Source organism: Enoplosus armatus, chromosome 10 (genome assembly GCF_043641665.1).
Source record: "Enoplosus armatus isolate fEnoArm2 chromosome 10, fEnoArm2.hap1, whole genome shotgun sequence".
Lineage (NCBI taxonomy): Eukaryota > Metazoa > Chordata > Actinopteri > Centrarchiformes > Enoplosidae > Enoplosus > Enoplosus armatus.
Window position 1 is genome coordinate 15,689,846 of NC_092189.1, and position 23,793 is coordinate 15,713,638.

Below are 23,793 nucleotides of genomic sequence, written 5' to 3' on the forward strand. Positions count from 1 at the left end.
ACAAAGGCGTTACGGGCGAGCAGGGGGCATTAAAGGGGGCATTGCACAACGCTATTGAGGGCGAGTAAAACTCTGCCAAACTTTGACCTGGATATCTCTATTTTCTAGTTGTTGGTGTCTTGCGGGAGCTACTGTAGTTGCGGTGATGTCTCGCTGTTATCCCACGGCATTATGTAGGATCGTGTCACATGTATGGACAGCCAAGTTGTGTATCGAGATGACATACTTGAGTCTGCTGTCCATGCGTGTCGGCGGTGGATGCAGCAGGCTTTCCAAACGCTGACACAGTAACTATGAAGTGATGCACATTTCAATTTGAGACAGATATTTAACATCATCTGGACGGCGCATCGGGCCATCCATTAACCTGGCAAATAGGAACATCACCCTTCACTGTTTCTGTGATCGGCTGCCATCCTCCCGTCGTTTATTGTAGAATAATTCATTACTTATACCAAGATGGAAGAATAATGCGCTTGGTTTTTACTCAGCGTTCACCCCCCGCCGCCTTCCCAGCCTCGACATTCAATATTGACCAGGTGAACCACGAACTTAGACGGGACATCCTCGTCGCTGTAAACCATGGCGGCCTAAATAGGGTCGATAATCTCCAATACGACTCACAGATAGATGACCATGTATGCCCACTTTGAAGACGACATTCTTCAAAAACCAGGCCTTCGGAATAAACAACGTGCCTTCTTCATCTGAGCTATCGCAGTTGTCATAGTGCATGTGCGGAATACCACATCCCTGCTCGAGAGATTTATAATTGCATGCATAACAAGTTTTTTTTTTTAACCCCACAGCTTCAGACATCCGATGTGGAGCCTGTGAACCAAACTCGTCTATAATTGGTGAAGCCCCGAGCAGCCGGTCACTACCGGGATAGCTCTTGCGCGGTCGTTGAGGTCTCCGGGTTACCCCGGCTCAGACACAATGCGATGTGTCAGCTGCCGACTTTGTGATACTCCTGCTTTCCGCCGACACGGTTCTCTACGGCGTTCCTCTTTTTACTGATCGGCGTTTTTTGGTTTCCCAATTTCACGTTTGGCCATCTGTCAACGATTTGGCTGCTTGCACGCAGCCATTACTGAGCGAATGGCGAAGGGCACGTTAGAGGCTCTCACACACCGATCCACTCCGCGATAGGAGAGCAGCGAAATAGTTTCAGCTCGTATACCGCTCTCGGCGGACGGACAGGATCGTTGTCCTGCACCGCCTTAGTGGTCAGGATCCGACGCAAATCGTGCATGGTAGTAAACAAACTCTTTCAGTCACACGACGATGTCAGCCTCGCTGTGTGTGCACGGTTATTTCCTCACCACCACAAGTGTTGAGAAAAGTAGGAAATTTGTTGGCCTAAAGGAGTGGATACCCTTGTAAACAGCAGGCCCACACTGCTTTCAGGACTCAGGTAAGACAAGTGGCCTAATTACAGCAGGGTAACCTGTACTGCTTAAGTACTGTGCCAAAATGTGATTATGGAATAGGAGAGCTAAATATCCTGTGGGTGATTATCTTTGGGGGAGAATCAGAAAAGACTCAACAGACTGATTTCATACTGCAAAGTTTTATCTGTTTGTCTGAGTGAGACTGGGAGTTGCAGATGTGTTGTCATTCACCTCATAACTGCAAATATGAGCTGTTGGTCCTCAAATATTCCTCTCAGCTCCTTTTGTCTTTGTTTTTCAGCCTTTAAGTTATAGTCAGACTTCAAGTAAGGAAAAGGTGTTTCACAGTGCACTCATTCAAAATGAGAATATAGAAAATGTTGCAAGTAAAAGGAGATTTTATTCTATTACAAATAATGATGTAAATATGATACAGCCTCCAGGAGAGGTCCCTTTGTACATCATATTAGAGGAGCGTTTCATCTCCATGGCTGTTGGTGCCTTGTATTTATAAAATAACCTGTCTGTCCTCTGCTGTGTTAAACTCAGTGCAGTTGCTGTGTGAAGCATGTTTGGATTATTTCAGTGTAGGTTGAAGGCTATTGTCTTTATGAACTGGCACAGCTTGTCTTGTGTAAAGTCTGGCAGAGAACTAAGGGCTAAAATTAAAATAAAAAATCTAAGCCTTATCCAAATTGTGGATTTGCTTGGAACTCAGCTGAAGCCCACTTCTCTGTAGAAAACTGTGTGTATGAATCCAGTTAAAACCTGACCTGATAATAACAGGACATGTGATTTTGACACACTGCACTGCAAGATGTGAATGGCAGTGAGCTGAAGATGCGCTGCAGAGTTTTTGTTCATATTCATAATCAGTGATTATCGGTGGTCTCGCTGACACAATGTCAATGCCAAGGAAATCATAAATAATACAGATTAGTTGAGCTCAGTAGAAGATGTAGTCACATTATAGTCAGTCATAATGAATGAGGGGAAAGCATTCAACATGAATCCAAGGGAGTGAAGTTGTCGCTGCATGAGTTGTCTTTTTAGTTATTTTGGATTAACTGTATGTTTTAGTGTTTTCCGTGAAGGACAGTAAGAATTACCGGGCAATATACAGATGAGAATAATAATATTGGCTCTACAGATTCCTAATATCACTGTTGGTTTGCAAAGGAATGTGAAAATGGTCATACAGCTCATATCCTGTGTGAGCAAAGGGAAGGCACAAGTGACATTTTGCCCAACAGCTCTCTGTCACCTTGTGAGCAAATGTTTTGTGTTTCCAGGGCTTTTTACACAACTGAAGCAAAACCTCTTCAGGTGTTAGTTAAGTCACATCCATGGCATCAACACAAATAACCAAAACTTTACTCAAAGATAGATAACTCGCATTGTTATGGGTTTTGAAATCCCACACACTAATCGGTAGAAAAGGCTTCAGTGTTTCCCCCCTCATCTTCTCCAGCCTGCACCAGCCTGCAGCCTTCAGCATGCAACTGGAGTGCCTCCAGCACCCGGAGTCTTGCTTCCTCGTGTTAATTCCCCTGAAACAGACCCAAACCTCTCCCACTCTCCTGTTTTTTTTATATTTTGGCAATTCCGTTTAGCTGCCATCACCCACTGCTCTGACTCTGTTAATTGACCTGACCGCCACTGAAACGCAAACACCCGCTCAGAGACACTCGGGGCTTCCTTTGGTTAAAAAAAGAAATATAGTTTATTACTTCGTTACCCCGATAAGCCTTTTCAGTTTAGCGCACCGTTACACTCTTTGGTCGCGATCCCCCATTCCCCTTGAGCGGCTGGAGCTCGCATTGCATGCCGGTACCTGCAGTCCTTACCCCTCCCAGCCTCTCCAGCGTCTAATCCGGGGCGTGGATAGCCGAGCACTACATCTCCCATGCAGTCACCGAGCACCCTTCTGCCCCTCTCTCTCTCTCCCACCAGACTGGAGACTGGCGATACGAAACGGACTGTCTTGACGACCCCCCCCCCCCCCCCACCCTCCCCTCCTCCTCCTCTCTCCCTATCTCCCTCCCACCCCCCCTCCTCGGACTTTTTAGAGCCGAAAACCGTCGAGATTAGTGAGCAGCCGCGGACGGCAGAGGCGAAAGGCTGGACGCGGCCGTATCCGAGTCGTGCCTGTTCGTCGTTCACATGCCATCTGGACGAGCGGGTTCGTAACTGTTTGTGTCATTAGACATCTTTTATCTCGCCTGCTGATTAGCTGGAGAATTATTCAATATTTCAGAGAGAGACAAGAGAGAGTCTTTAAAGGGGGAGAGGGAGAGGGGGGGCACGGAGAGGAGAGGCTCGGTGGGTCGGGGGGCTCGCTCGGTGAATGCCTTTCAACACCGAAGTGGTTCCGTCAGTCCAGCAAAAGGGCCGATACGAGAGACGGGGGCACTTCACATTAGGTCGGCCGGGGATAAATAACAGTAGCCTGCCTCAACATGTAAACCACCGGGAGCAGTGCCGAGGAGGGCTTCGCGGAGACTCGCTGCGCAGGGAGCTGGAAACCTACCCGCGGTGACTGGTTGGTGGAGGTGGTGGTCAGCGGAGTTAGATATATTGTCTGCCCCCATGTCGTGGTCACTCCAGCAGCACAATAAGTTGTGTCACCCACCCCTCTGGTAGTTGTCCAGCTGGCTACTTTTCTTTTTTTTTGCGAGTAACTCAATGCAGCCAGTTTGTGTGTTTATCAGCGGGTGAAATTGATTATTTGTTTGTAAAAACTGGCAGACAGCGTTACTTTGTCGGGTGCTCGTGGGGTGATGCTCGTCAGGAGTTGCGTTTGTTTGTCCCTTGTGTTTTCTGTGCGGCTTTGCACCGATGTTGACTTACCTTATCAGGCTGGAGATGTGACACATTGCCACATTGTGCTCCCTTACGACGCAGCCACTGGATAAGAAAGAGGGGGGGGGGGTCTCTTCTGTCACTTGCTACGATATGCCCAAAACATCTGCCTTTCATCTCATGTCAATCCATGCTTGTTTTACGTCATGTAGTCACGGTTTGGAGAGGAAGAAGAGGCTGCATGTTCAGTCTGTGTCCGTGTTTGTGTGGATGGAGCGATCACCTGAGAGCCGCTTGCCATTCTCTCATTATGGTGACTGCTCGCCATCTCCAGCGAGAGAGAGAGAGAGAGAGAGAGAGAGACCCGGAGCTCTCCAGAGTTTTTCCGTGCTGATATTTATAACAGAGACTCACATTGTTTTCAGAGTGCCCTCAACGCCACAGCATGCATGTGGTCTTATTGTGCACTTTTCAGATATGACATTGGGACGTGTGTCTTTTGTGCCCGCGGGCTGGACAGTGAGCTGGCCGGGTTGAAGTACAACATGATCTTCGAGGCTGTGTGTTTCTCTCTCTCTCTCCCTCTCTCCAAAGGTAACGCCAGGCTTGACTTTTGTTTTGTCTGAGCGGTGTTGCCCACGGCGTGTGTGCGGACTACTGCATGCATTTATTGGCCTACATCAGAGCGGATGAATTCAAATGTTGTGGCGGAGTAGACCGCGGACGATCGCAGCACAAAGACAAACTAGCTGTAAGCAACTGTTGTACGGTAATGAATGCAGACCCTCCTTGCACTGAGCGGTGTCTGCATCGCTGGATCCCTTTCAGTCCGTGCTCGCAGATTCCAGCAGAGATTGGTGTGTCAGTCATTATGTGCATCGTATTCGTTATGTTTCACTGACTCCAGGGCGAAACATTTTCCCGTCTCCCAAAGCTTTGACATAGATTTTTTTTTTTTTGCCTAGTCCCTTTTGTAGTCGTCTCATTTACTTGCAGATGCGCTCGCCTGCGCTCACCTCTACCTACATACCAGGAGCTGTTCTATCGTGTGTCGCCGGTGCATATGAGACTATTTCAAATGTTTGTTTTCAGATGACTAATGACTGTGTGCTTATTATTATTCATAATTGTGTGATTTGTTGGTCATTGTTTTGTGAAGGGAGGTCTGTATTCTGTTGTGAAACTGTCTTTCAATAGAGAAGCAATGGGTGGAATTTCATGTCTAATTTTAGATCAGACTGATGAGTACTCAACACTGCATTTAACTGAGGTGGGATGCTTTATTGTAACCATCATGAATGAACTGTCCAGTGGTAGATAATCCTTAACTGTGCAAGCAAGTAACGCAAACTTTTGCTCACTTCCAGTGGTGGCTCGATCCGCACATAACACTTTGAGGCCGCCGCTCACTAATAAAAGATCATTTGAGCAGTCACAGCTTATTGCCTCACAGATGGATTACTGAATGGTCTACCGGGCGCAGGCCCAGGGGCCCAAGGGTCACAGGACATAAGCAAAACTCTCTGTTTTTGTGACTATTATAAGCATTTGCCATTGTAAAGTCATAGGGCTCAGTCAAAACTAGGGGTATTCACATTTTTTTCATCCAGATCCTTTAATACTGACTATCTGCTGATACCAAGTCTCATCTAGTATTTATTTGTACTATATTTTTGTTTATTGTTTTCCTAAAACAGCTGCACAGTGCATACTTAGGCTACAGTAAGCCACATTAAAATTAGTAAGCAGTTTAGCAAGTTTTCCTATAATATCTTGTATGTTAAAGTATTTTGTATGATATCTATGGAGAGGAGTGTCAGTGTGGATCTTTTGTGGCAGGAAGGTTTGAAGAGGATTTAAACAGCCGCTCTTCATCACCAGTGTGAACGAAACAGGTTCAACCAACAACAGAACTTTAGAAAGTTTAATCTGCAAAATACCACAGAAAACACACGCAAAACAGCTGCGACCAATGTGAAGGGGTGAATGTTAGGTATTTAGGAATGGTGGCCTTTTACATGTCTCTGCCGGGGCCAGAATCCGTCCATGTTGCAGCTGATGCTTTAGGTCTCACTGAATGTCCCAATTTCGTAAAGATAATTGACTTTCAGGATCAATCAACACTGACAAATTGTTCGTATTCCCTGCGTGCAAACAAATAAAACCAAAGGGAACGGCAGAACAACTACGTTCTTCAGTTTACCACACTTCTCTCTGCTGCCCTGAATTGTCTCCCTGCTCTGAGGAAATTGTAACATAGCTGGCCTCCGCAAAGAAAGGAAGTTTTCAATTTCCCAATGTTGGTTACTCTGAATCATTTACTGTTGCATAGAGGAGGCCTTACTTCATGAAGGATTAAATGAGAATCTGAACAGCACAGTGATCACAAGTGTTCTTCTTGTGTTCTGCAGCATATCACTGTATTTCAAGGAAAGCTCTCACCTGACTGACTCGGCTACCCCTGAGGCATGTTGTGTTAAAGAAACACCTATGCAGGTATTTGTTTTGTGTTGTTGTTCATTACAGTTAGATTACTAGATTAGAGCATTGTTTCCTCTTATCTAATTAACACTGGCTTCATGAACTTCTCTTATTACTCAGGTGGATCCTACACTAATGAATGTAGGGGATGGAGGCACGGTGAGCAGTGAGATCAGTGCTCCAAATAAAGCGTCTGCTAGTATGGTGGGAAATCCCCCCCAGACGCTACCCCCTGAGTTTAGAGGAGATGTTACCCTCAGTCAGCAAAACAAGACCACTCCAACCACAGACTGTAAGACAGCAAAGGCCTGCCTGGACACAAGCAATTACAACCACAGCCCTGAGCTTTCTCCACCTCAACAGCCCAACAATGCACCAATGTCCAGCTCAGCCCTCACCAGCTCAGAGAAGAGAGCAGACAAAAGGGCAGAGGCCCCTAAACTCAAGGCTGATGGTGCTGGGGTCTGCCCCAATCCTCAGAGGTCAAGTGGTGTAAAAGTCAGCCGGGAGGACTCACTCAACGCCTGTCACAGCAACGTGACTTCCAGTAAGAAATCACACCCACAAACACAATCGGTGCAAAGTGCTCCACCTGGATTTCAGTGCTCCACCATGTTCAAACCAGTCCAGCCCGTTGCCTTCCTTCCTTCCACTAATTTTTCCTCTCCTCTTTGTAAAATCACTCTTCCACCAGCATTGGGTCAGATTGCAGCGTTGAGAGAAGCCACAGCCAGTCAGTTTCAGAAAGAAATTCAGCCTCAAAGCTCAGGTGTCGGGGGGACACCTCTCATGCGGACCTATCCCTATCCTTTCTCTGTGGGCCGGACTCCAGCTGCAGAGAAAAAAGCGGGCACATCAACGTCAAAACTGAAATCTAACCATTCATCAAGTAAGAACGCCAAATCTGTAGGAGAGCATAAATCTTTAGCTTCAGTGGTAGCCTCACCAGCTATTGCCCTACCACTGCAGCACCCGTCACTAACTTCTGCTGCACCCACCTGCTACACGTTGTCTCCCACTGCTGCCATTTGCTGTGGCTCTGCACTGGCCAGCATCACCTCTCAGAGCAGACTACTGAACCACGTGGAAAAAGGCAAGAGCATAGACAAGACAACCATGGGCTCTCTTAAAACGACTTCAGAGGAACATACAGCTCGCTCAGCTGAACCTAGAGATGTACCTCTTGATTTGTCTGCTAAATCAAAACGTCCAAAATGCATAAATGACCCTCCAGTTCCTATGATTGGGCCTCATAACAATGAGTCAAATCAGAGAGATTTTCTCAACTCAAAGAGGACTCCTTCTACAACTTATAGCTCAGCTGTGCAATACCCTATCTTACCCAACACCCACAGAAATGGATCTCATCAAAAGCAAATAAATAAACCTCAGAATCACCAGGTCCCAGAACCCAAATCAACCTGGGGTAAGGGATCTTCACAAGACTCCATAAAAAACATCCCTGGAACTTATGTAGGCGTGGCTAGCCCCATACTGGCTTCTACTCTACGGGGCAAAGATGGAAAAGGGACCTTTGCAGATGAATTTCAGAGTTTTGCAAAGCAGGAGTTTATATCTATAATTGACCAAGGAGAACATCTGGCCACAGGAGGAAAGAAGCCATCCTGTCTGATGAAGGGCAACCAACATGCTCACAGCGTCAAGCATGTTAAAAACACCAGCACAGCCATAACTAAGAACTGTCCCTCTAAAGGAGCCCTAACGACCGCCCTGTCAAGCTCTGCCAATGCTCAGATTCATCACAAATCTGGATCTGGCAAAACAGCGGTGCCCTACTCGACCACCGTTGTCAGTCCAGCTTGGCAACAGCCGTCTCATCTTCCCCACCAAGCCTCGTCTGTTCAGAGGAAAATCACACAGGGATCTGCAAAAACCAAGGGCACCACAGTTACAGAACGATCCAAGTTTCAGAGCGCCCACCACAGCCCGTCCAAACCTGAGGATGATAAATGGGAGAAAATGAAGTCTCCCCTGTCAAACCTTGCGTCCATTGTAAAGCAGCAAGCTCTCGAAACAACCGCACTGACAGGCGAGGGTAATACTCAAGCCACACCTGTTGCATCAAGAAACGCTGACCTTCTGAATCCACTCACTGGGAGCCAAGACACCCAATCTAAACATGCTTCTTTTGAATTCCCGCCATACTGGTCTGTGGAAAAATGGGCTGGTGTGCCATCTCAAGGGGATTCAACTCAAGCTGTGAAGAGACACGAGAAGGCGAACGCCACTGAGCCTTTGGAGAATAATACTGAATTAAACACCAGTAAGGGAGAACACATGGGACTACAAGCCAAGCAAGGCTCCTCAAAGCCTGCTGGCCAGTCTCATCTCTTTGGGAGCAATGCATCAACAAATGGGAACAGGATGGAGAGCAAACTAGCCCAGGTGTTAGAGGGGGAGATATTGAAGAAAGAAAGTGGGACGTCAGACAGTCCTCCCAGTGACAAATTGGAGGGCATGGTTGCGTCTATTCTTACAGGCCAGTGTGTGGGGGGAGGCGACAAGTTTGAGAAGAAAACAAACGGAACCAAAGAGGAGTCGCCAACCAAAGTAAAAGCTGCCGCCATCAAACAAAAGAAAAGCAGCCCGAAGAAACCTGCAAAGGAGAAGTCACCAACGGGCCCATCAAAGAAGGCTGCAGGAAAGAAAAAGCAAGACACAGAAAACACGCCAACCAAAGTGTCTTGCCAAAAGAAGGTAAATTATTTGTGTATATGGTTATAAGTAATTGTAATGTCTAAATTGTCTTTGTTCATTTCTTATTATCTCCCATTGGTTGAATTTTAGGGATATATTTTAGGTAGAAATAATCTTTTTTAAGATTTTAACCACTGAATTGGCCGTACACAGCTCCCTCTCATAACATTAATCTATGACAGATGATTTAACTTCCAAGAGCTTATTGTGAGTCTGTTACATGCTGTCCATGCCCATGAAAGCTTTGTGATCAATAGCATCCAATACAGCGTGCTCACTCTGTCCCCTGTGTATTTCAGCAGAAGAAACAATGTGCACCTGTGCTGGAGCCGAGTCTACCAGCGGGAAAACTTTCTCCTCAGAGTAAAGAGCCAACTTCAAGGGACAAGATCAGTCCCAACAAGGTTGAGCAGCCAACCCGCAACAGACCAGGTATAGTCTTTGTTTCTTATTACCCTGTGACCTTTACTGCGCTGAGTTCTCACAGCGTGGACACATTACTGATGTCTATCACAAGTTTAATGATGCTTTCAGTTGTGTTAGGCATGTAGCCTATTATTGAGCTTATTGTTAGATTACTCTGCCATAAGATAAATAGCCTGCAGTCAGCCTCTGTAGGATGGTAGTTTTCGTGTTAAGCAGACAGAAAATGTCACACATATTGTCTGGATGGCATTTTTTGATGTCTCAGTCATACTTCTATGCAAAGAAGCTGGTGTGAGTGTAACAATCAAAAATGATTTAATCAGTTACAGATAGCGGCAGCAGCCCTCCGAGTGTAGAGACTCCAGTGTCTCTCAATAGCTCTGCTGTACTCAGTAAGGAGACCGACACAAGAGAGAGCTCCTTCCCAAGACTGAGGAGAGGACGACGGCGAGCTGATGATGCTCGACTTGACCTCTGGGGCTTTGCGACGCCTTCCCCTCCACCCCCACCAATGCCTCCTCCCCCAGCTTCCCTGCCACCCCCTCTGACTCCCGCCCAACCGGCCCGCCGTCCGAGAGGGAGGCCTCGCTCAAACCCCCTGCCAGAGCGAGCGTTTCAGGGCAAGGGCAAGACGGCCAGCGCAGAGGGTGAGACGCCTGCTCATAAGAAACGCCGGCGATGTCGCAGCAAAAAGTATCAGACTGGGGAATACATCACAGAGAAAGACAAGCTGGAAGATGGAGAGCACCTCGAGGACTCTCTGAGACAGGACAGTGGAACTCCAGCAGGTATGCAGTTTCTCTCCAGAGATCAGTTAAGTTTTCAATTAACTGTTTCCAGCCCAAGTTTTAATCATAAGTGGAGCTTTTATTTATTTATTAATTTTTTTATACAATTCAGGTCTGAAATGAAACGTTGATTGAGTAGCTGATTGACAGAAAACGTAGGTTTAGGGCTGCAGCGATGAGTCGATTAATCAATTAGTTCGTTGACAAAGTTAATCAGCAACTCTTTTGATAAGTCATGAATATGCCAAACATGTAATTCCAGCTTCTTCACTGTGCTGATTTGCTGCTTTTCTCTGTTTTTATATGATTGTAAACTGAATATCTTTGACTTTTGAGATGTTGTCAAAAAGGACATTTGAAGACGTCAACTTGGACCCTCAGAAATGGTGATGGACATTTAAAAACATTTCTGGCAGTTTATAGCGCGTTAAACTCTTAGTCAATGAATTGTGAAAAAATGTGCAGATTCATTTTCATAAGGAAAATGATCCGCTAGTTGCAGCTTTTAATAATCGAATAATTATTTTAGTCCTTTAACTCCAAACATTAGTTGGTAACAGCCTCATAAATTCGCCTGAATTGTTTTGTTTTAATATCTTTAATACATTAATCCTTTTTTGGCTGCTGACCAGACTAAGTGACAAAACATTTGGCTGCGCTGGCTTGTGATGGGCGTTTGTCATTATTTCTGATGTTTCATAGACTAAGTGGTATTATTAAAGAAATATCTAATGAATTAATCTGTACTGACAATAGTTTTAGACCTGTTATAGTCTGTGGAATAATTGTGCAGCCGCCGGACAATGTTTTCTGAACGTTTGTCTACAGATTCTCTTTCATATCATTTCATGATTTTATCAACTTAGTCCACCTAATGTGTGATTTTAGTGAGTTTTAACAAATTATAAATAACAAGATGACCAATTTACGTGTTGTTTTTTTTACATGCAGATTTGTTTTTCAATCATTATTATTCTGTTATGAGGCATAACAAATGTGGCTCACTGACAAGGTTAAAAATCTTGGATGCTCCAGATGTTATGGTTGTATAGTAACTGGGCTTTTAGGAATGGGTGACATAAAATACATATATAACATTTTTATGTGTTTGCCCTAGATATTGTGCCTAAATATATTGGTTTTATTAGCTTCTGATTCGGTATCTGTGAGCTCTTAGTGTGTTCATGAAGAATATCTGTTTAGGAATTAAGGATAAATGATTTAGAACATACCATAAAAAAGATAAGCTGGTGGCTTCTATAGTTAAAACAGATTAAAGACCTGGCCAAATACATTTTAGAGGATGTACATCTTCATAAAAGGCACATTGGAAAAGCATTAATAGAACATTATGAGACAGACTGAAATTATGCAGCAGCTACAATATATACAGTATACGATAACTGACGAATACAAAATATTGAGATAAATTTAACATCTAACAAACACCAAAGATTATCAAGACAGCATGTATATGCAATTTGCAGCTTATATTCCTGAGGTGCCTACTGTGTGTCAGCAAGTCCACATAAGGTACCTGTTGATGTGGATAAGACACATATCATAAGGTGTATAATTTAGAGAAATGTGGCGAACCTGAGCACAGGATTGCAGAAAGCAGAGCGGAGCAGCTCATAGACAGCAGTCACCCTGTTTCAGCAGATAAGATGGCTAAGCCAAGGGCCATTGGTGCAGGAAATGCCATGCTGTCTGATGTCGGCACCTAAAATATTCCATGCTCCGCGTTCGGCTCGGCAGATGAGCAAGAGCATGAAGCTGCTCCACAGCGGCATCAGCACATCGTAGATAAGACGGGTGATGCTGAAATGTTAAGGTTGTTTGTGGACTTTTCACTTTGTTCGTCTGTTTGGTACCACTCAGCATAACCGCCAATCCAATTTGTCATCACAGATCCACAGGCAGATCAGTGTCCGAGTCCCACCGCCTCCAGTCCAGATCCTCCTCCACGGAGACCCTCATTCACTCGCTCCGGGTCGGTCCGCTACCAGGAGAGCGAGGTATCCCCAGAGAGCAACGACAAGCCTTCAGGGAAGAGAAAGTTCAAAAGCAAGCACTTATGTGACAACGATGAGCCGAAGGTAAGTCGCTTGCTGATGCTGCTTGTGGGCTTCCAGCACATTTCAAACATTACAGGGTTGATGGATTGGAATGAGGTACAATGTGCCATGAATATATTAGCTTACAGTGCCCCCCTGTGGCTAGATAAATGCTGTGTTTGTCACATTTGTGATGGCAGCTGGTTTTGTACTGCACAGGTCCTTGATAAGTGGAACCTATTGCCTTAACTTGGCAGTACTTCCATTTCACACAGTGCTCTAATCAATAAATCTGTATTTTAGATTAAGACCAAACGCAGCTGCTTGGGAAAGCGTGGCGCTTCTCTCGCCACGGATGATGATGGTGCAGATGTAAAAAGAACAAATAGCCCCCCACCCGCTCCGAAAAGTTTGCCATCATCTCCATCCAATAAGAAGGGCTCATCGGGAAGAAGCAGCGGTTCAGAGTCTCCACCCAAAAGGCCCATTCCTCCAGAGGTTCGTCGGTTGATTGTCAATAAAAATGCCGGGGAGACTTTGCTGCAACGTGCTGCACGCTTGGGCTATCAGGTAAAATCCACCTGTTTACTTGTGTAGTGTTGCTAACATGAATTTAACTCCAGTAAACAGCGTACCTCTTTAAACCATGTTAATGTGACACAGTCTCACCTGCCCTACCTCTGCTCTGCAGGATGTAGTTCAGTACTGTCTTGAGAAGGACATCAGGGAGGTCAATCGGCGTGATAATGCGGGTTACACAGCTCTCCACGAGGCGTCCTCTCGAGGCTGGACTCAGATTGTCCAGATGCTGTTGAAACACAGCGCTGACGTCAACTGTAGCGCCCAGGATGGAACACGGTGAGGCGTCCTGGTGCATGATTTAGAGTCTAGTTAGTTGAATTTATAAAAACTTTAGTTATTTCACATGTAAGTTCTATCATGGGTGTAAACTATGTGACTATTGAAGCATGGAGGTTATGTCTTGACCTTCGCACCATGTGTAACAAAATAATCTCTTAAAGGTCCACTTATTAGCTTTCATGAAGCCATCTGTCACATCTCACAGTCTTCGTGAGCTTGCGAAGATGTCAAGTGGTTGTATATATCCATATAGTTGCCGCATATATTGCATTTTCTTAAAGATGTGTGATGGAGTAATGCATATTTTGTGGTTAAAAATCAAAATAGCCTGATCATTGTCTCATTGTGTGTTGTTTATTTAAATATACACCCTCAACAGGTGTTGGGAGCAGCAATGAACGTAGTGACGTACAGGTTGAATCTTATGGTTAAATGAAGATTATGTTCTGGTTGCATATCTTGGTGAGATGTGGTAATGAGTGCTGGTGCCTGATTGACCTTATTTACTTTTCCAGTTGAAAGAGTTACACAAATTGTAATTCATCACCGGAAAGTATTTTATAGTGAGTTGTTGTCTAAAGTTGTACAATCCCTGAAAGGCATTTGTGTTTCTTGTTCTTTCTTTAGGCCCCTTCACGATGCAGTAGCAAGTGATAACCTTCCGATAGTCTGGTTGCTTCTGAACCACGGTGCAGACCCGACTCTGGCCACCTACTCTGGACACACGCCGGTCAAACTGGCGCACAGCACGAGCATGAAGACCTTCCTCACAGGTAGTTCATCCTGTTCGTCAGCCTCCTTTTTCCACCTGTGCAACTAGTTTTGGATAAACTAGATTTCCAAATTGTTCGAGTGCTGTTTTATTCCAGCCTAAATTAATTTCCCACATCTTCAACAAACACTTCAGACACAATAAACAACATAACACAAAGGTGATGATAAAGGTAATTGAAATAAGACATGAAAATAAATAATGAAACTTGTATTTGCCAACTTCAGTCACTCGTCAAAGCTGTGTGCCCACTCCCACTACATCACATTTGGCACAGTAGCATGCAGAAATACTCCAGAGAATCTTATATCCACACAGGGCTTGACATTGTTTGAGCCAATTGCTTTCAGACGTGTGACTCCGATTGTTTTGTTGTCACCTGCAGCTCTTCATATAAACAATTCACCCTGATTTCTTTCTTTTTACAATTTCTATCATGCAGTGTTATCCTCTTTTTGAATAATGATCTGCTTAATTTTTATTTGGAAAAAGTTACAGGAAAGAGATGAGCCACTCGGGACCAATATGCTCATATTATTAAATAAAAGTCAGTTTAAATAAAGCTTTCACTGAAGATGCATTCTGTGATGTAAAAGCTTCCAATGATTTCTCAATTATTGATCATTAAGAAGGCCAATGATTTTGAAGGAACCTGCATCTCGCTCCATAACGTGTTTCTTTCACTATCAACTTGGCTGCAGTATCAGTGTTTACTGGAGTGTGTTTGTCTCACATGTTGCATCTCAGGTAAACAGAGAGATGAAGGCCACACACACGTACAGCTCCGATGTTTTCTTTCTGCATTGGACGGCCACAGAAAAAAACAGGCCGTATCACAAAGACAAACTGCAAATTTAGTTCATTTTCTGATACTTAGAACTAGATTTTTGTATTATTTTGTTAATACACCTGCAAAATATAATACAAGACACTTTTTTTTCACAGAATACTTCACAGACCTCGAAGGCCGCAAAGAACTGGATCCAAGTTTGCCCTGGGATTTCTACAGCAGCTCCCTGTTTGGTAAGAAACCTTGAAATGATAGCTGGATCTGTCTTTCTGTCTGTCGATGCATCCGTCCATTGATCTATTTTAGTTTGTAAATGCGGCGGTGGAAAAAGCGGTTGAAAGCCCATTCCTCCGCTGGCCGCGAGGAAGTTGGGTTTAGGCTTGTTGGAGCAATGACCAGGCTGCTGCAGGGAGATTATTGTAGTTTTGTAGGCCGGGCTCGGGACGTGGAGGGGTGTTCGCCTTGTGTACCAGCATCACTGTTGTGTTGTAAACAGCCACAGGGAGCCGGTTACTCAGTGGAGGGAGAACAGGATTAGAGTTGCATGGAGGAACTGAGGGAGGCTAAAACTGAACTGCAGCTTTCTGGATAAACTATAGAGACAAAAAAATGTTGGTAATGTGTAACCATGGAAACTCTTATTTGTTCACCCCATCGAGGACAAATATCTTTATTATCCTTTATTATTGTTTTAAAATGTGTCTTTCCCTTATCTTCCCTTATCTCCCTTATCTAAAAAATTGCATTCAATTATGTCTATTATTTTAGTTTATTTCATCAGTTTATCACCACTCTGTTAATCTAACTTTTTCCCATCTAGCTGTGTTTATCTTATTCTTGTCATTAGTTTGTGCTGTTTCTGTTCCCACTGTAGAAAAATGTTGTACAACAGGTTTAATCACTTAACTTGTTAATTATTCTCCATGTATGTGTTGAAAATATACATTTTCCAAGATCACGGACACATTTTAAATCAGCCATAGTTTGTTCTGCATGTCCAGTTCTGCCAAATGTTCCTAAACTTCCTGTAAACTTCCTTCCTCCCTAACAACTTATTAATATATTAATGGCCCTGGTGCCAGTTTCTTTGTTTTATTTGTTAATGTTGCATACATTTCTGTAAAATATGTATTTTTGTGATAGTAATTTGATATTTCTCTGAATGTTATTTCTGGTGATGCCTTCTCTCTGAGTGATTGGAGATACAGAGGATAATTTATCTGGCTTTCATGTCTTTCATTATTATACCGTTTTATGTCACAGAAGACATGAAACTTTAAGTTCTCTTATCAGTAGATGCATTAAATTACTCTCTGGTCTATCAGTAAATAATAATTCTTCAAAACATGTGGCTTGTAAACATTATGTTCATATCCATCTGTCTCTTTGTGGTGCAATTAACTTCAAGCTGCGTCTGACATCATGAAGTTTGTATTCCTTTAACTGATCACAGCGTCACCAGCAGTCAGTCGTACATGCATTTCGGTTGGTGTGAATAGATCGTCCACTAGAGGGCGTCCAAACCCTGTTTTTCAAAGCAACTCAGTTTGTCCGCTCCTCTTGTCTTCACAGAGACCGACCAGGAGCCGTGCTGGGACTTCCTGCTGTCTGAGCAGAACCAGGAGCTGGAGGAGGATCCAACCGGGAAGACTGAGACGGACTCGGACAAAGATTGCCTTCTGTTTGAGTTCTCCTCCGAGCCTCTCCTGCCCTGCTATCATGTTCAGGTGTCATTAACCCAGGGGTGAGTTCACAAAGATGAATATTGTTGGCAAGAATTAATAGAAAGTCATGGATGCCTCCGCCAAGGCTGCACAGTCTTCTATATGTGTGGTGAATAAGTGAGTCACAATTATGTCCGTGTGGATTAATTAATTGATTCTGTACTAAATTTAGCATGTGTCATCTGAATGTGGATACAGTTTCACTATGTTTTCAATATTTATGTGAATTGATGTCAAATAAGCCATGATGATGGTGGACACTGATGTGACTCATGGGTGTACTGTATTTCACAGCAGTACACAGTGGAAATATACTGTTGATATTTGCACCACGTCCCCTAATGATCTACCGACATCTTCACCGTCGGTTTGCTGGTACACGTGTACATTTTAGTAGTTGAGAGCGGGGATGAAGGACATTAGATCTTTATTTTACATATAAAAATGGAAATAGACTGGCACTGACTCTGCCTACCTGGTAACCAAAGTCCGTATAGAAGGAAGAATTTTTGTTATACATGTTCTCAGACTTCAGAAAACTCCCTTCAGTTTTCACAGGCTGAGTAGAGTAGTACTACCTGTGTACCTGTAGTACACTGATCTTCGTGTATAACATCTGTGGAGTCCCATTAAAGGACCATATTGGTTGTTTTCAGCATGTTTAGCTGTTGGTTATTAACGACATTATCTTGAGTCATTTGTGAAAACATGCAATGTGTTTTTAGATTGTTTTACTTCTTTGGAGGCAGCCAATATGATTAGTGATACCCCGATGGTCCCAATCCTGATCAAAGTCCTTAAGTATTGGGAATCAACCGAAACTGATGTCTTATGTTTACCTAAATGTTGATTAATCATGTATCTGACACATTGAAATAACAGATGTAGCCTTCTAAATTCTGCCCACCTTATTTTTCACAAGCTACTTGTTCCAAATACTGAAGGTCCTGATTCAAAACTAAAAAGTTGATGAGCATGAATTATTGATATGATGGGAAAATGTGACTCCTGAAATAGACGCGATCAGCTATAGGGAAGACTTGTCACTCTGTTGGAGTTGTTCATCTACAGAAACACTCAGTCCACTCTGATTGTACAGCTGTGTTACAGAGTAACATATCATAAACAATCTTTGACAGACAATGGCTTGTAGAGAGCACACAAACCCAACAACAGCCAGGTTTTATTTTGACGTGCTGTCGAGTTAGTAAAGAAAGGATCAGACTCTGATCGTCTTCATTTTATCTGTAATGGTGATTATTATGCAGCTGTGAGTGTTGACCGTTTTAAAAATTCTCCTTGTTGATGAATTCAAGTACTCGTGGGAAACTCAAGAATGTTTTGGTTCACTGATGTTTTTAAAAGAAGAAACTCAGTCACAGCCTGTTGTTTTCTCTGTGTCCAAATTTCCTTACTGTTTAATTTTCACTCATCGTCGCTCGTGGCTGCCGAGCTTTTTGTGGCAGTTAACTTTCAAACTTGATTTCAGAGTTTGATCTCAGCAGAGTTCCTTTGAAATGTTTTACCACACGCCGTAAAAGATTAGCAGACTACGTGCTCGCTGAACTGGATTGAGTCTCTAATACGACAGCAATAAATCCTCTCTTCATCAAGGTTATTGCATTATACAGAGAGGTGTTTGTTATTTCGCCTACCCTCATTGATATAAATGGGGTGGAAAATAATAGAAACACATAATGCAGAATTCTACAGCACCACAAATTTCTGCCTTCAAAATGATCAGAAACTAACTAACAAACTTCAAAGTGTAAAGAGAGACAGTTTATGGAAGATTGTTTTCATTTTCAGTTTTTTTTTGTTTCTTATTCGTTACTCTAACTTAAGGCTAATATCAGACATATTCGTCTCTTGCAGCTTTTGCAACTGGTTCCTCCTGACGGACGTCCTGAAGCGTCTGAAGATGTCTGCGCGGATTTTCCGGGCGCGTTACCCGCACTTGGAGGTGGTGAGTCTGTCGCGCGCTGAGCTCTGGAGGCAGGTATCAATCAGCCAGGTGAGCTCCGCTTTGGCTTCACCCTACAGAGGCAAAAACAAGGAGGAGGAAGACAAGGAAGAGGAGGAGGAGGGACTTGTGGATCTGGTGCGATGTGTACCAGAGCTCCAGAGACTACTGGGCTCCTCCATTCACATCCTACAAGAGGACAAGGAGGAGGAGGAGGAAGAGACACTGACAAACACAGGGAAGCCTCGCAGCCGATAGCCTCTCTTTCACCGCACTCCTCCACCGTGCAAACTGTTGTTCCAAGTGTGTCAGCCCGAGTCCTTCCCTGCAAGCAGCAGCTCAAAGGAAACCTCTCCGTCCGTTATAACGAGGGTCATGGGTTTAAACTCCAGCTACAGAAATGACTTGACACTCCACCTATAACCTTTGACCTCAGACAGAAGGTGATTAAGTGATCACAAGGACCTGCACTTGGGGGTGGTTGGTGCTGGAAAGCAGCTTTCAGGTTCCTACCTATAGGTATATTTGAATACATGAGAACTATTGAGCAAACCTTTTTGTATTGATTATGTATGTACATGGTAGTGTATATGTATATCTTGCCATCAGGGTTAACACATTTGGTTATATAAATGTATTCTTGTGGCAAAGGACGGATTATGTTTCAGACTTTTTTTTTGTTCAAGTTTGTTCCTCGAGGGAAAGCGATATTTTTCGATGGGAGATAATCCAAGGCTTTTATCTTGGTGAACTCTTGCGTGAAGCTAAAACGCTTAAGTCAGGGAGGCCATTGGCCCGGATGGTTTCTCTGTCAACCTGGGAGACCCGGAGACCTGCAGAGAAAGAGCCCACGGCACATAATGTTCAAACATAATCACCCGCCCAGACCAGAGCCTCATTTCCATTTTCTCCTCCGTTTCATTCTTCACTTTATCATCCTCGAGAGATCATTACTGGATGGACCTAATAGCTTACGGTGTTTGTTTTTCCTCCACATTTCACAGAGTAAGGACGGGCTGTCCGAGTCTCCGCTCGCAGTATGAAATAATGTCTTTTTGGACTTTGAGATTGAGAGTTTGTTTACAGAACTGGACAGATAGTAGTGTTCTCCGCTCCCCAGGTTGCTCTCCTCCTGAACTGATACAGAATCCTGTGGATCTCTCTCAGAGGAAAAGTAGTACCATCTCCTGAGTCCGAGGAGCTGAGACACCCTCGTAACTGCAGCCACGACTGCGCCCCCACCCCCCACCCTCAACGTCCCGATATGGTGTTTCCAGATCCCAGAGTGCTTTGTGTTGCAGTGTTTTATTTACACTGTTTGTTGTGCTTAATTTAATAATCATTAATATATTTGACCTCTTGTGTATCTGACAAGCCTATCTATGAAAAGAAATGCTTTGTATGGTTGGTGCTTCATTTTGAAATGTACTTATTAGGATCCCTTTATTCTGAGATTTTCCTCCCTCGTTCAAAAACAGTATTTCAAAAAAAGCTAAAGTACAGTTTTATTGTACTGGTGCTAAGACAGATTTTGTGTTGACAATCAATGATGTTTTTGGTTTGAAGTCACAAACTAATAAAAGATATTTAAGATGAAGAGACTTAAGGTGTAAAGAAAAGTATAGTTTAGTTAAAGAAAACGGGATACAACAAGACTGAAGACGGTGTGTGAGATCTTGGAGAGCCTTTTATTTGATTCTTTTATAAGAAATCAACAAGAATAAAGCATGATTGTGAATCATAGTTTAATCTCTTTGTTTTGTCAATTGGATTATTATAATGATAGCTGAATTGAATGTTCCCTCGGGCGTATTTCAAATGATCCCTTTGGCCTCTGACATTTTACTGAATAAATATTATTTCAAATCACAGATAATGTTCCTCTCAGAGAAACCATGACATTAATCTGTGCCGTACCTGAGGAAAACCTTTTTACATCGAAGCTTAAGTAAGCTTCATCTCGCGGTAGTGTTAGCAGATCTGATTCAGATATATATATATAACTCAAAATGATTGCAGTGTGCAACAGGTGACCGAACTGAAGAAACCTTATTCCATTTTATTATTATTTTATTATACTTTTCTCTTTGGGGTTCTGTGCGAGTGTTTATCATGTTGTTTTGCATTCCAATTATTGACACCTGTGATCGACGATCACTTCATTGTTTTCTGAAGACGTATATGGTTGCCTCGGGCTAAAGCCATTGGCTCTTCGGTTTGGTCACCTGTTGTAGATTGACATACATTTTCGGTGTGTATATATATATATATATATATATATATATATATATATACACATATTGCCTCTCTGAGTTTGTATATATATTGTGATGCCATGATATCTCCTGTTTGCACCTGTCGAAGAGTTTTTTGTTTGTTTTCTGGCTGTGTGTACTTACTTTCATCATGATAATTCGCCTTCCCAGAAATACAAAACAGGATTGGGATGTTGACTCAACAATCTCTTTTCAAGGTCCACTTACTCGCTCGTTCTGGAGCTTTCGACCGTCTCACACAGTCTATATCGGCAGATTGATTGCCTCTCTGAGTTTGTTTTCAAGGTCAAGAATGAACTGAAGCTCAACTTCTAAAGTGAGAATATGAAACTGTTGAAAGAAGAAACAACAGAGTCTTCCTCTTACGACGGGAAAGACCCTTGCAGGGTTTTGCTGCTACAGTCTTACCTGGTCTGGGACTGGGACCTGGGCCAGTAGTTTATGGTGGTTAAAGTCAAAACTTTACGTAAATGTGTAACTGACATTACTGACCTTATGACCATTCTCTAGTTGTGCTACTGCTACAGAAGGATTTAGCATTTGAGTAGCTTATGTCACTTTGTGGCCACTGTCCACTAGAATTTACATAATGTCTCTTTAAACCAACGTGGATGACGTGCCAGAGGTGCTCAGAATCAGAATCAAACATTTCCAAGACAGCTGAGCAAACTCAACCTGCTGATAAAGACTGTGTGATTTGGTAGAAATCTTCAGAATAAGGGGGTACAGAATGTGGATCGTTTTGACAACTGCTGTCTCTAAGGTCAAGATAAACCGTCAGGCTCAAGACTGGAAATGTTAATGAGTTCCTGTAACTCGGACATTCAGCGTGGTCTGACTTTATTTTATCCACTAGAGGGAACCAATGACAGTGACTCAATCTGCTGCCTGTTTCTCTCATTGTATCTGATCTCAGTGAGCTTAAATAAGTGAGTTACTAGTGACTTCACTGGCACTTCTGTTTCACTTCTCATTATATTCTTTTGTTATCTGAAAAAAAATACATTGGAGGCCTGAAACTACATAAACTCAGCTTCAAGCCTTGAGTTTCAAAAGATCCAAAAATACAAATCAAAAACTTTAACAAGTTCTTAGTTTATATAAATTCTCGTCACTGTTTCTGTCCAAGACACAATGGAGCCTCATGCAGTGAAGTAACAGAGCCAAATACCAGGAGGCGGCATCATGTGAGACATGTTACGACTTCTGTCCAGCCTGGAGGCAGCTGTTCTCTGAATTTAACATTATTACCCATTAAAATAAAGGAACATACATTTGACTGAATACTAATATCAGTTATCTACAAGAATTGCACAAAAAAAGCAGGATTCATTCTTAGAAATGACTTAAAAGTGCCATTAAATCACACTCATTGACCAGTTTCATCTCATTGTATTTACCTTTTCTTTTTTTTTTTTCCACCCATTTTTGAGCTGTCAAACAGCTGTGACAAATGTAGATGAACGTTACATCTACAACTTTCCATCTTAAAACCTGGATACAATTAAGGAATGCAAATTTTACAAATCAGCTAAGAAGAAGCCTATTTCTCCTTTTGATACCACAGTAATATCTGAGCCTCTCTAAAATGCTGTAATTCAACATTTTCCTGGGAGCATATGGGCCTCTGTTTGGTGCCTCAGTGTGAATGTGAAATGCAGAGATGTTTCATTGTACTGGGGCGTGACATACCAGTCGTAGCCCCTCGCAGGGCCCCGTGGTACAGATGGTCCTAACCACAGTGTAACCTGTGCAGTCCCCGTGAGGTTACTTGAGTTCAATCACAGCAGCAACTGGGCGTTATCTCTGAGCAGTGAGCGCATGTGGCTGCTGCCAGATTTGAGACTGTTTATATCTGATGAAAGTTGTTCATAGCCTTCTTATAACTGTACATGAGTAATGGATTCTAAAATACATAAAGAAATGAATAGAGTTTGGAGTTAAAGATTTAAAGTTCACTGGGGTTTTTTTTGGTGGTAAACTTTATCCAGACGGTTCAAGCTGTTCCAAGTGAAGCAATCATGTTTCTGAGGGACTCCGGGAGTCTTGGGAAATTTTGACTCTCCTGTAAATCAAGCCTCATTACATCATACATGGAGTTGAGCTCTCAGGGCCGCCCCCTTCACCAAGCCCCTGCCATGCCTCACTGCTCATTGGCTCCCTGTTGTGGGGAAGTAGCATCTGATTGGATGAAAACGAGGGCAAGTCTGCACAAGACCTACTGACAGACTGACATGGAAAGAGGAAGGGAGGCCAGCCTGTTGGAGTTTTGCATTATCCTAACATGGAAACACAATGGGACATGAGGGAAAGCAACAGTAGCACATTACACATCAATTTAAGTGTGTGTGGAAGCGAGGGGGTGGGTGATCTTTGCATTTTATTTAACTTAAACTTCCAATATGTTCAAATGAACATCAAATCTTCCAATAAAACTAAATCCTGTCTTTTAAATCCAACCCAAGCAACACATGCCAACATGCTTCAGAAGGCTTTTCAGTTGTTAATGATTATTTTGTGCCCGTCTGTATATTATTTGTTATGAAAATCAGTTCCTCTAAATGCCTCTCGCGTTGCCACGGGTTCACTGGGGACATCTGTTGTCTCTGTTAACTGCACTTGGATCGGGTTATGTAACAGCCCTCTTTGAAAAAAGAAAAAAAAACAGAGAAGGGGGAAGTCCTGCTCACTTAGCTTGCATCTAAAAGCTCAGTCCAGATACTTCCTTTTCTCTCAGTCCC

At 43.2% G+C, this 23,793-nt stretch overlaps 1 protein-coding gene across 1 annotated transcript; it reads left to right on the plus strand.

Annotated features, from left to right (window-relative positions):
- Positions 1-3,741: 3,741 nt before the first annotated feature.
- bcorl1 (BCL6 corepressor-like 1) lies at positions 3,742-19,360 on the plus strand. Its single transcript, XM_070913936.1, has 12 exons — positions 3,742-3,929; positions 6,608-6,692; positions 6,798-9,395; positions 9,695-9,827; positions 10,145-10,609; positions 12,521-12,708; positions 12,970-13,236; positions 13,358-13,524; positions 14,155-14,300; positions 15,245-15,322; positions 16,662-16,833; positions 18,689-19,360. The coding sequence occupies exons 1-12, from the start codon at positions 3,742-3,744 to the stop codon at positions 19,032-19,034; spliced, it is 4,833 nt and encodes a 1,610-aa protein (XP_070770037.1). The 3' UTR covers positions 19,035-19,360.
- The last annotated feature ends 4,433 nt before the right edge of the window (positions 19,361-23,793 follow it).